We start from the raw sequence: 12,009 nt of genomic DNA, 5'->3' as shown, positions 1-12,009 counted from the left end.
TGATCATAACATGAAAATATTCTAGAATAGATACTGTATTAAATATTGCCATGTTTACAATATGTAGTATGTTTTTAGCCAATGGATTTAAACATGTAGATTCAACTAGAATCCGTGTATGTGATATTTGTAAATAAAGATAGAAATATTAGATCCATTTCTGCAGAACTTACTGTACAGTTTAGTTGGAGTGTAGCATTGAAGAACTGTCAGTTCAGCATTGACTGAGGAGATAGTGAAAATAGCCTATACACAGCATCTTGGGGAAAGTACTGGCCGCTGTGGTTGCAGCAAATAATAGGGTGAAAAAAATAATAATAGGGTGGTCAGTTCCGTTTCATCTCTCTCTTCTGAAAGGAAGAAATTGAATTGGAACATTCAAGTCCAGATTGTGTCCAGTCATAAAACTGGGCCAATTGTTAACCTTACAGAATGAGTCATGTGGCCAGACCTTCGAGTTCAAGGCCTTCAGGACACTAGGATGGGAAAATCTTTTCTCTTTTTTCTTTGAGACGGAGTCTTGCTGTCACCCAAGCTGGAGCCCAGTGGTGCCATCTCGGCTCACTGCAAGCTCTGCCACCTGGGTTCACGCCACCCTTCTGCCTCAGCCTCCCAAGTAGTTGCAACTACAGTTGCCCACCACCGCGCCCGGCTATTTTTTGTATTTTTAGTAGAGATGGGATTTCACCAAGGTATCGATCTCCTGACCTCGTGATCTGCCTGCCTCGGCCTGCTGGGATTACAGGTGTGAGCCACCGTGCCCAACCAAAAATGGGTATTTTTTCTTTGGAGAAAAGCTGGAAATATAAACATGGCATTTTTAGCTAAAGTTTCTTCCACCAGTTGAATTTTCATGCAGATATTTTTCCTTAATGTTGGTGCCAGTCAACCAAACAGTATTATGGTGGAAAAGACCAGTCTAAGCCCCGTCGCTCCAGAGTGGGAGCCAGTGTTCTTGCTAATTGTTTCTTTCTGCACTAACCACTCGGATGTCTAAGTTAGTTGTTTTGCAGTCAGATACTGGATTTGTAACCTTCAGGGCTGACACGCTGCGCAGTTTGCTTCATTGGGAGAATAGGAACAGGTAGACACATCTCAAGGCTAAATCTGGTCGTGTCGCCACTGCTCTCATAATGACACACATGCAGTAAGAAGAATTTTGGAAGGGATTCGAGTAAACCCAAATGAAATTGTGACAGGACGTTTGTATGGTTAACATCTGATATCAGAATGTTAAAAGTGCCTTCTGTCTTAAATCTCAAACCAAATATTTTGTGTGTTGACCTTGGGCAGAAGTGTCCTGCCCTCCTGTCTTCACCGTCAGGTAGAAAACCCGCACTCTGCAGAAGGGTCCTGTGTGATCATTTTACTCCTCTGGTTGGGAAGCAGCAGTAATGTTTTTGCTTCCAATCTGATTACTCATTTTATGTTAAAAACAGTCAATGAGACCAGTACCTCTTGAGTGCTTTATTTGCCTTCTCTTTGAAGGGAGGGGACAGGCTCTGCTCTGCAAACTCAAATGTGTAGGATCAGCAACAATTCTGTAGCTTCCAACTGACTCAGAATTGACGCAATGTAGGTCTTCTAGCTCGAGGCAGGGATCAAGTCCGAATTGTAATGAACTTTTCACCAGTTTCAACCAGTTTCTTAAAAGATAGCTTAACTCAAGATTTCATCAAGACTTATGTTTTCCCATGAATGTGAATCTTTCAATGGCTGTTGGAGTATGGATGTACTGTTCTTGTATTCTGAAGTAGTTAACGAATCTAGAAAGCACTGATAGGCCGTCTGGTGCCTATGGAGAAAGAAGTCCTCAGGTTTTGGGGCTGTACAGTGAGGCCGTCTTATAGCAGCGCGTCCAGCTCTACCAAGGCAGTCCTCTGGTTCTTTTCTCTAAGCTACAGTGGAAATGGCCTAATGGTTAAAACCGTGGTACACATAACACCGGTTGTGCTAAACAAGTTCCTCGTGTCCCAGTATCCAATGGTTTTTCATCCTATTTTGTATCAGTCAGCAGAGTATAGTTAAAACTTGTCTTGATGTTGCATTCTTGCAAATGCCTTCAACTCTTACCTGAGAAAACATGGGAAAATGGTCAGCCAGACCCTTTCCGTTTTTCCTTTGCTTTTCTAAACCTCGGTGAAGCCACTGTTTCAGTTGTATAAAATTTTTTTGCCACATGCTTATGGCCCAGTCGGATTAATACCCTTTTTTCTCACTGAGAGAGGAACACGTACTGCCTGTCATAACAGCATTGTAATGCCAGTGTCTCAGTAAGTAACAGAACCCTGGTGGTGGTAATTGGGTGTTTTTTGCCCTGGAGAATTCAGATTCCCTTCTATACCTTCTATTCTGCCCAGAAGAGGGGGGAATCACCAGTGTTATAAAATTAGAAGATTGTTTTGCCGGTTTTAGACTGAATATTTGAACACTGCAGCATTACTAGCCACCAGTGTTAAAGGACAGATGAGGGGAAACATTTGTTTTTAGCAGTAATTCCATGCTTCATCTTTTTTAAGTAATTTGTTCCAAATGAAGCCATTTATTGACTTGATGCTCACAAATATCATTTGAAGAAATAAGACGAATTGGGGTTAGATGATAAATTCTCGGGAATCTGGGTGATTTGGAAGATTTCATTTGGTTTTGCATTACAGCTAGTTGCTCTCAGTGAAGGTAAATTTCTGGTGAAATAACTCAGGTTTAACTGGCTGTGTGCCCAGAATCACTGTTCCTTTATACATGTATCTTCTCCTTAAATTCATTACTTTCAAATGATGTTCAAAGCATTGACTATTTTCAAAGAGACTACATTCAAAGAGGACCAAGACTACAGTGAAATTAAAGCTATTTGCTGGTCAGGCATGGTGGCTCATACCTGTAATCCCAGCACTTTGGGAGGCTGAGGCAGGTGGATCACCTGAGGTCAGAAGTTCGAGACTAACCTGATCAACACAGTGGAACCCTGTCTCTACTAAAAATACAAAAGTTAGCTAGGCATGGTGGCAGGCACCTGTAATGCCAGCTACTCCGGAGGCTGAGGCAGGAGAATTGCTTGAACCCGGTAGGTGGAGGTTGCAGTGAGTTCCCAATTGCGCCATTGCACTCCAGCCTGGGCAACGCAGCCTGGGCAACGAGTGAAACACTGTTTCAAAACAACAGCAACAAGAACAACAACAACAAACTATTTGCTGACTTTTGTTTTTCATTTAGTTTTTGAAAAGACTATTGGCAAAAAGTACAGAGTTATCTTCAGCAGTTACTTCATAACTTAGATTGCTACCAAGAGTGACAGGAGATCTTGTCTTGAAAATCAGTATTAGACAGATGCCAACAAGGAGGCCCACTGTGACTTCAGGTAACCTATTTGAGGAGACAGACCTAATGACCTATTATGCAATTTCTGTCCTCATGTCTTTTCCTCCAACACACAAGCATTGGTGAAACATTTCAGACACCTCAGGCAGCACTTATGGTTTCTAATTGTGAGAACTACCCTTCCATCAAACCAAAAAGGCAAGGGTGGGAGCCCCAGCTACTTACTTAAACATGTTTTTACTACAAATTTGCCTAGAAAAGGTGAAATGTTTTGTTATAAAACTGTATTAGGCATGACCTAAGTATTAGGTGTATGATCTGTCTAGTATGTTCCATGAGAAAGATTTCTTATTAGTGCTTTAAGCTCCAGAGTAAACATTCATTTAAAATGGAGTTCACTGGGCAGGTTTCCCCTTTAATCTAGCTAGAAATACTCTTTATCAGAGATTTAAGGCGCCGTTTTGCTAACTGGTAAATAAAACCAAATGTAAATATGTAAGAATGTTTATATGTTGCACATAATTTTTTGGTATAAAATAAATGTAGAAGTTTCCTGGGGAAGTTGTGCTCCCATTATTCTTAAACTGCAGGGTTGCATTCCAAAAAAGAAGCTGAAACGAGGTCTTTTTAGACTCGGTAGGAGCCTTATATTCTTGAAGTCAATACTGTAACCTCATTTCTAAGGTATACAGGGTTGATTCTTTTTCTCTTAAATCATACGTAACTTGCAGAAGATTCAGAGTCCTCAGACCTCTAGATCTTGGAATTCCTGTGGGTTTATGATGTATGTGATTGTCAAGAATTAATGACAAAATGTGTCACTGCCTACTGTTCTGTGAACACTCAGAATGTATTAATGAGCTGTTTTTCCATAGTTTTACTTTAGCTTACCTTGAATACTCCATGTATAATCCTCTAAAAAGGTAGCATCAGCAAGAAAGATGAATCCGTTGGAAATACAGCTGAGCTATCCTTCATGGACTAGAACAAGTGTGTTCTGTGCTGGAGCTTAAGACCTGTGGAAAGGGACACTGCCCCCACCGGGCGCAATGGCTCACGCCTGTAATCTCAGCACTTTGGGAGGCAGAGGTGGGCGGACCACGAGGTCAGGAGTTCAAGACCAGCCTGGCCAACATGGTAAAACCTCGTCTCTACTAAAAATACAAAAAAATTAGCCAGCATTGTGGTGTGTGCCTGTAATCCCAGCTATTCAGGAGGCTGAGGCAGGAGAATTGCTTGAACTCAGGTGGAGGACGTTGCAGTGAGCCATGATCACGCCACTGCACTGCAGTCTGGGCAAGAGAAGAAGACTCCATCTCAAAAAAAAAAAGAAAGAAAGAAAGAAAGAAAGAAAGAAAGAAAGAAAGAAAGAAAGAATTGACTGCCCATAATTTGTAAACCATTTAAATGTGTCTACTAAATTTAATTTTTAAAAATGTTTGTCAACTAAGTTTTATTCATTATACTTTGACATACTGGAACACTAAACTTGATTCCTTTGAAAAACTAAAGGGAAGTTGATAAAAAACAAAGAAGCCCTAGATCTTAATTGGAACTGACTACATTCTCATTTTTTAAAAATGGACTGACAATGCCTAATAAAACCAGGCGAAATTATCTTTATTCTTTCCTTCATGGAGCTTGCACAGGAAAGGTAAAAAGGAGGGTCCATGTGGAAACAGGGGGCTCAACCACAAGAGAGGGGGAAATCAAGTTCTATAGCAAAAACCATATTGAAGGCCGGGCACAGTGGCTTATGCCTGTAATCCCAGCACTTGGGGAGGGTGAGACAAGCGGATCACCTGAGGTCAGGAGTTCCAGACCAGCCTGGCCAACATGGCAAAACCCCATCTCTACTAAAAATGTAAAAAAAAAAATTAGCTGGGCGTGATGGCAGGTGCCTGTAGTTCCAACTACTTGGGAGGCTGAGGAAGGAGAATTGCTTGAACCCTGGATGTGGAGGTTGCAGTGAGCCAAGATTGTGCCACTGCACTCCAGCCTGGGTGATGGAGCAAGACTGTCTCAAGAAAACAAAACAAAACAAAAAAGACTCTATCGGTTCATTGTATTCCAACTGACCGGACACCAAAAGGAATATTTTTTCAAAGCATATACTTCAAATCAGAACTGATGCACCATCCTTGCCTTACTGGAGCCCACAAAGAGAGGGAGGAGAGATTCCTTAAGGAAAGACTGTGCTCTGGGAGGGGGTAGGTGGCATCATTTCAGGGTATAAAGCCATGGAATGCTGATTTGTAGGCAGAGTTGTTTAAAGAGGTCTTGTCACACTCAGTGGCATCCATTATGATAAAGCCAATGGGCTTTTACACTCATCTGTCCATTTCTGTCAAGACCCTATGGCTGAGGTCAGAACGATGTCCTGGGAGAACCAGTTACCTCTAACCTTCCAGTTCAGACACTGCCAGCTTAACTACGTGGAAACTGGCTCACAGACCCTGCTAAGTGCTGCAGCATGACAGCGTTTCTATGAATTTGTTGGTACATGTGGGACTTTAGCTCATCTGAGGAGTTGAACAGCAGCTGTGAAAGTCTTCTACTCACTCCCTGTCGAGGCTGGCCCGGTTTGCTACACAAACAAGGCGGCCCTAGGACCATGGGGCTATTCCTGCAGATGCCCTCTGGAACCAGCTGCTCTGAACATGGTGGGGGTGTTGGAGCAGCAGTTTCTCCACAGTCCACACATAGTTAAGGCTCTGAAAACAGCGCGACGCACAGAAATGATTTCAGATGCTTTTCAGTAGCCACTTTCATGCCAACTCTTTATTTCCATACTAGAAAATCTTTTATTTCCACCTCTAGTGTTCCCTGCTAGCACAGATCACCATCAAACCCAGGCCAGAAACGTTCTGGTCTGCCATGAACAGTCCAAGAGGCACTTGTTCTGCTGCTGTGGAAGTCACCCTGACTCGGGGAGGAAGGGACACGCAGGTGGTGTCAGTCTTGCTCAAGTAAACGGGCTGTTTTCCAAACACTGTGACTTGGCTACTGAGTGGGGATACCTGGTTTCATTGGCAATCTTCCAGTATCTCTCTCGCAAAAGGAACGCTGCACTTTTTGGTTGTCTCTGCTGAGTGAAGACCCCCTTTTTACTCCCCAGCACTCTCACGGGTGCTATTAAAAAAACAAAACAAAACAAAACAAAACAAAAAAAACAAGACACAAAGACACAAAGCGATCCAGATGACTTCTGATAGGTCAAGTTAGAACCACACTGGACCACAGTGAACATCAGAGGTGGATCCTGGGATTCAAGGCAAGAGAATATAAGAGTCAGAACTGGCAGAATTGTAAATATTAGATAAAAATAAAGATCCACTTGATGGTGACCAAAATATCTGTCCTTGCAGGAGGCTAGAGTGACTGCAGGACTCACTGAGGTAAAGACAGCCAGGGAACGATGTAACCCAGAATAAAAAAGGAGGTTTTAAAAAAAGCCTTAATGAGTAACTGCTTTATTTGTAAACGTAATTTGATATTCGCTTTACATTACTTTTCCACCTCTATCTGCTGGTACAGCCTTAAGGCTGAACTACACTATAGGTAAAAATACGTCTTTGGGCCAGTTGTAGTGGTTCGTACCTGTCATCCCAGCATTTTGGGAAGCGGAGGTGGGTGGACTGCTTGAGCCCAGGAGTTCAAGACCAGCCTGGGTAACACATCAAGACCCCATCTCTACAAAAAATACAAAAATTAGCCAAGCCTGGTGGTACACATCTGTGTTCCCAGCTACTTGGGAGGCTGAGGTGGGAGGACTGCTTGAGCCCCAGAGGTCGAAGCTGCAGTGAGCTGTGTTTACACCACTGCATTCCAGCCTGGGTGACACAGCGAGACCCTGTCATGAATGAATTAATGAATGAATGAATAATGAAATTAAACTAAACCAGGCTGGTTTAGTTTTAAAAATAAATAAATAAAATAACAAATAAATAAATAAATAAATAAATAATTCAGAGCTGGGGTTGGGTACAGTGGCTTATGCCTGTAATCCCAGCAGGAGTTCAAGACCAGCCTGACCAACATGGTGAAACCTCATCCCTACTAAAAATACAAAATTCGATAGGTGTAGTGGCGTACGCCTGTAATCCCAGCTATTTGAGAGGTTGAGGCAGGAGAACTGCTTGAACCTGGGAGGCGGAGGCAGCACTGAGCCAAGATCATGCCACTGAACTCCAACCTGGGTGACAAGAGTGAAACTCTGTCTCAAAGAAAAAATAATTCAGAGTTGTTTACCTTTTCAAAGAGGATGAGCAAGCGAGCATATCCACGAGCCACTGCCCCCTACTTGACTATAGTTTGCAGAAGTGGCATTCTGTAAGCATGATAAATTTAAGGGAGAAAACAGAACAGCACAGTCCACTGTGGGTGGCTATTCCCTGTGTGTCAACGGGAGTTCCAGGAGCTGTGACAAACGAGTGTGAGCTGGCTGGAGAGGGTACGAGGGGCTGGCTGGGGTTCAGCAATCCACATGAAAAAAAAAAAAAAACAACCACAAGATAAAACAACATATCTTTGTTGAGGAGGGCAAAAAATGACATGGATAAAAAAGTGAGAAAAGGCCAGGCATGGTGGCTCACGCTTGTAATCCCAGGATTTTGGGAGGCCGAAGCGGGCAGATCACTTGAGGTGAGGAGTTCGAAACCAGCCTGGCCAACATGGCGAAATCCCGCCTCTACAAAAATACAAAATTAGCTGGGCACAGTGGTGGGTGCCTGTAATCCCAGCTACTTGGGAGGCTGAGGCAAAAGAATTGCTTGAGCCCAGGAGGTGGAGGTTGCAGTGAGCTGAGATCATGCCATTGCACTCCAGCCTGGGTGACAGAGACTCCATCTCAAAAAAAGCAAAACAAAAGGACAAAGTGAGTGATTAAACATGGCTCTAAGATCTCACCCATGCCCTAAGTAGGTATTATTTAGCACATGCTGTGTCAGATATTGCAGAGTACATGGGAAGCAACAATAAATAGGACTCCTTCTCTCTCCTGATCCCACAGTCCGATCTAAGATCAAGCCAAAGAAATAATGACAGTGCCTGGTGAGAACACTGGGAGAGCCAGGTTCGGGCTGCAACTGATTAAAACTAAAAAATTAAAACACACCAAATTATCTTGTTTGGTCGTCTCTTAGAAATGGGTGAATTCCTTTTTGAGATTAAGACGTATTGTTTCCCAGATTTGACCCATTATCTTAGTAAACAAAACAGGGACTAAAAGAGGCAGGAGTTAATACACAGAAATACAAGGTACAATCCCTCTGCCCTGAAAGCACTTAACCCAGCTGGAGAAAGAAGACAAATACATGCAAATTTTCACAACAAAAGATCTGAGTGACAGATGTAGTGATCATCTGCCTCAAAGAAAGACACAGCTCATTGCTGAAAGGGGGGCTGAATCGTGTGGACGCTGAAAGACTACAGAACTTCGAGGAGATCAAACAACTGCAATGACCACCCCTGGGGCTGCAGATCCATCTTTCCAATCAGCTCAGTAAGTATTTATTGCTTTAAAGACCTTCTGGAGTGAAAACATGAAGAAGCCACGACTCCTGCAGCCATGTGTTGGGGGAAGCAGAACAATTACCCACTCTCCCTGAGCCTCAGTTTCCTCATCTGTGAAACAGGAACGATAACAGTACTTACTATCTTATGAGAGGATGAAGAGGGATGAAAATCTTCCCAGAGGCCGCTGCTACCATTTATTGCTTGCTTTCCATGTGGAAGTACATTGAATCCTCAGATTTCACTGACACTGAGATAGTAATTAACTTGTCCACAGTTGCAAAGCTAGTAAATGGCAGAAAAGCTCCTGTTCTTGGCCATCTGCTTCTAGTGTACATGTGATAATGGATGGAAAATGTCATAATGCCATCTGTCCCAAAATAATTTCTCCATAAAATGACAGTCATTATTAGGGCAGCTCTAGTCAAGTTCTACTTCTTGTAATCCCAAACATTTACTCTAGACTCAGGAAGGGAGACTCCACAGAGATGACGCTTGCATTAGACCCTGATGACTTTTCAACTCAAAAGGGGATAGGAGGGGCCGGGCGCGGTGGTTCATGCCTGTAATCCCAGCACTTTGGGAGGCCGAGGTGGGTGGATCATGCAGTCAGGAGATCGAGACCATCCTGGCTAACACAGTGAAACTCTGTCTCAACTAAAAATACAAAAAATGAGTTGGGCGTGATGGCAGGCGCCTGTAGTCCCAGCTACTCGGGAGGCTGAGGCAGGAGAATGGCATGAACCTGGGAGGCGGAGCTTGCAGTGAGCCAAGATCTCGCCACTGCACTCCAGCCTGGGAGACAAAAAAAAAAAAAAAAGGATGGGAGGGACAGGGACAGACAGCCAGGGCAGGAACAACACAAGGACATGCCCATAGGAAAGAAACCTCCCAGAGTTTTAGGAAACAGCTAGAGAGGGGTGGGACATGGAGTGAAAAAATCATCTGGGACAAGATCAAAAAGGCTCTGACTATCAAGATGCTGGGTGTAATTCGGTCAGTACAGGAGAGCAACCAAGGAAGAGGGGCATGCTCTGGCTGGTGCTGGCAGCGATTCTGGAAGACCCACAAAAAAATGGAGGCAGACAGTGAGAAACACACTGTAACACCCCTGGGTGAGCGAGAATGAGGTTATAAAGTTGGCCAGCAGCAACAGGCATGCCAGTAAGCATCTAAACACGTGAAATTCTTCCCGTCACCCTCAGGTAAAGTTAATAGGATATGCGTAAATTGTGTGCGGGGAGGAGGAGTGAAGGAACAGACAGAGTCAAGGTTAGGGTGTTTACAAAAATATATATTATTTCAAATGAAATTTGAGTTTGTAGTACTTTTATAACTCTGAAGAGGTTTCTGTCAAAAAGTGTGTCTAGTTTGAGGTCTAATTTGGTCTAGAACTAAAAGAAAAAAACCAGCACTAGCTTTATTTGCAAGGAGTTACATGAAACCATGGAGTAGATATTATGCTCCAGAGACCAACTGTGGAGCGAGTGAACCAGGACAGAACACCATAAAGCGCCTCCATTTAAGGGGCCAGAAGCCAGACGCGGTGGCTCACATCTGTAATCCCAACACTTTGGGAGGCTAAAGTAGGAGGATCACTTGAGGCTACGAGTTCAAAAACAGCCTGGGCAACAAACTGAGACTCTGTCTCTACAAAAAAATAAAAAATAAAACAATTAGCCAAGCATGGTGGCACACACCTGTAGTCCTCCTAGCCACTGGGGAGGCTGAGGCAAGATTGCTTGAGCCCAGGAGTCTGAGGCTGCAGTGAGCCATGATCACACCACTGCACTCCAGCCTGGGCAATACAGCAAGAAAAATAGATTGACAGTGTCAATGTAGAAGTCACTGGATTTGCTAACCAAGAAGTCATTGGTGGCCTGTGCAGTTCAGTGGAATGACACCTGTGCTCTGGTGTCAGTGGAATGACAGTGGAAAGTTCAGTGGAATGACAACTGGTCTCGGGGGACTGAGGCATGATTGTGGAGCAAACAGCCTCTTGATAACACAGAAGTAAAAAAGCAACTGCTGCCTGAGGAGAGAGGGTCCGGAGGGAGACTGGAGAATGGCCACCGGCGGTGAAGACAAACACATGGAGAGGCTGAAACTCCAGGAGGGAAAGGGAAAGACCCTCAGAAACTGCTGCCCAAACTTCCAGCAAGACCAAGACAGTTCCACCAAGACCATGGTGAGGGGAAAGCAGCAGTCAGTCAGAAATGACTAGAAAGGAGATGAGTTCATTCCCAGTAGTTTTCTCAGCTCCCATCTGAGAGGTCTCCACATGAAGAGGGAGAAGAGGGATTGCAAGGACTAAAAGCTGCAGGGGATCTGGTAATGAGATGACCAGAAGTAAGATCAGCAATGACATTCACAACCGCTCCCTGAAAAACCCCAACTCGAGGTCGAACCACCAGGCAAGTTCCCTGTCCTACATCCAAGGAGCTGAGCACTGCTGTGGTCACAGCAGGCCCCCACACACTGCACACTCCAGTCTGGGGTATTGGGGGAGTTAAGGGGGTCAGGGTACAAACATTCCCCACTGGCTTCAGAACCAAGCCTTTTTTTTCCTTTTCTTTTTTGTTGAAATGGAGTCTTGCTCTGTCGCCCAGGCTGGAGTGCAGTGGTGTGATCTTGGCTCACTACAACCTCCACCTCCCAGGTTCAAGGGATTCTCCTGCCTCAGCCTCCTGAGCAGCTGCGATTAGAGGAACGCACCACCACGCCCAGCTAATTTTTTTTTTTTCTCAGTACAGACAGGGTTTCACCATGTTGGTCAGGATAGTCTCTATCTCCTGACCTTGTGATCCACCACCGTGGCCTCCCAAAGTGCTGGGATTATAGGCATGAGCCACTGCGCCCAGCCTAACCAAGCCTCTTTCATTGTGTCTACTTTCTCCCCTTGCTTCTCAACTCCCCACACCCTAGCTCTTGCCCAAGTGATCACCAAAACTGTTCTTGCTTCAAGGGCCTGGTGTCCTCCACACATAGTGGCTGCTCCTCGGTCCTACTCCATCCTGTTGGTGACATGTGACACTGCTGATCATTCCCTCCTTGAAACTGCCTGCCCTCAGGGCTTCCATGACACCTTTCTCAATTCTTTTCTGATCCTTCCAACTCTCCCTTCTTCATCTCTTTCTGGATTTTCTCTTCTCCCACAAGGCTCTGGCACGCTCATGG

At 44.3% G+C, this 12,009-nt stretch overlaps 1 protein-coding gene across 3 annotated transcripts in view; it reads right to left on the bottom strand.

Annotated features, from left to right (window-relative positions):
* Positions 1 to 813: 813 nt before the first annotated feature.
* Positions 814 to 12,009, bottom strand: part of LOC104659880 (DNA-directed RNA polymerase III subunit RPC9-like) — a 46,355-nt gene continuing 35,159 nt past the window's right edge. For 2 of the 3 annotated variants that reach the window (XR_004058127.1, XM_030933399.1), the window contains one exon: positions 6,071 to 6,580. Coding sequence is in view for 2 of the 3 variants with exons in the window: in XM_030933399.1 (XP_030789259.1) it covers positions 6,568 to 6,580 (13 nt within the window). In the remaining variant the exon portion in view is untranslated. Of the gene's footprint in view, positions 2,074 to 6,070; positions 6,581 to 12,009 lie in introns of those variants that run through there. The other variant, XM_030933403.1, reaches the window with a different exon arrangement.

Source organism: Rhinopithecus roxellana, chromosome 6 (genome assembly GCF_007565055.1).
Source record: "Rhinopithecus roxellana isolate Shanxi Qingling chromosome 6, ASM756505v1, whole genome shotgun sequence".
NCBI lineage: Eukaryota > Metazoa > Chordata > Mammalia > Primates > Cercopithecidae > Rhinopithecus > Rhinopithecus roxellana.
This window is presented reverse-complemented; position numbering and strand designations above follow the sequence as displayed.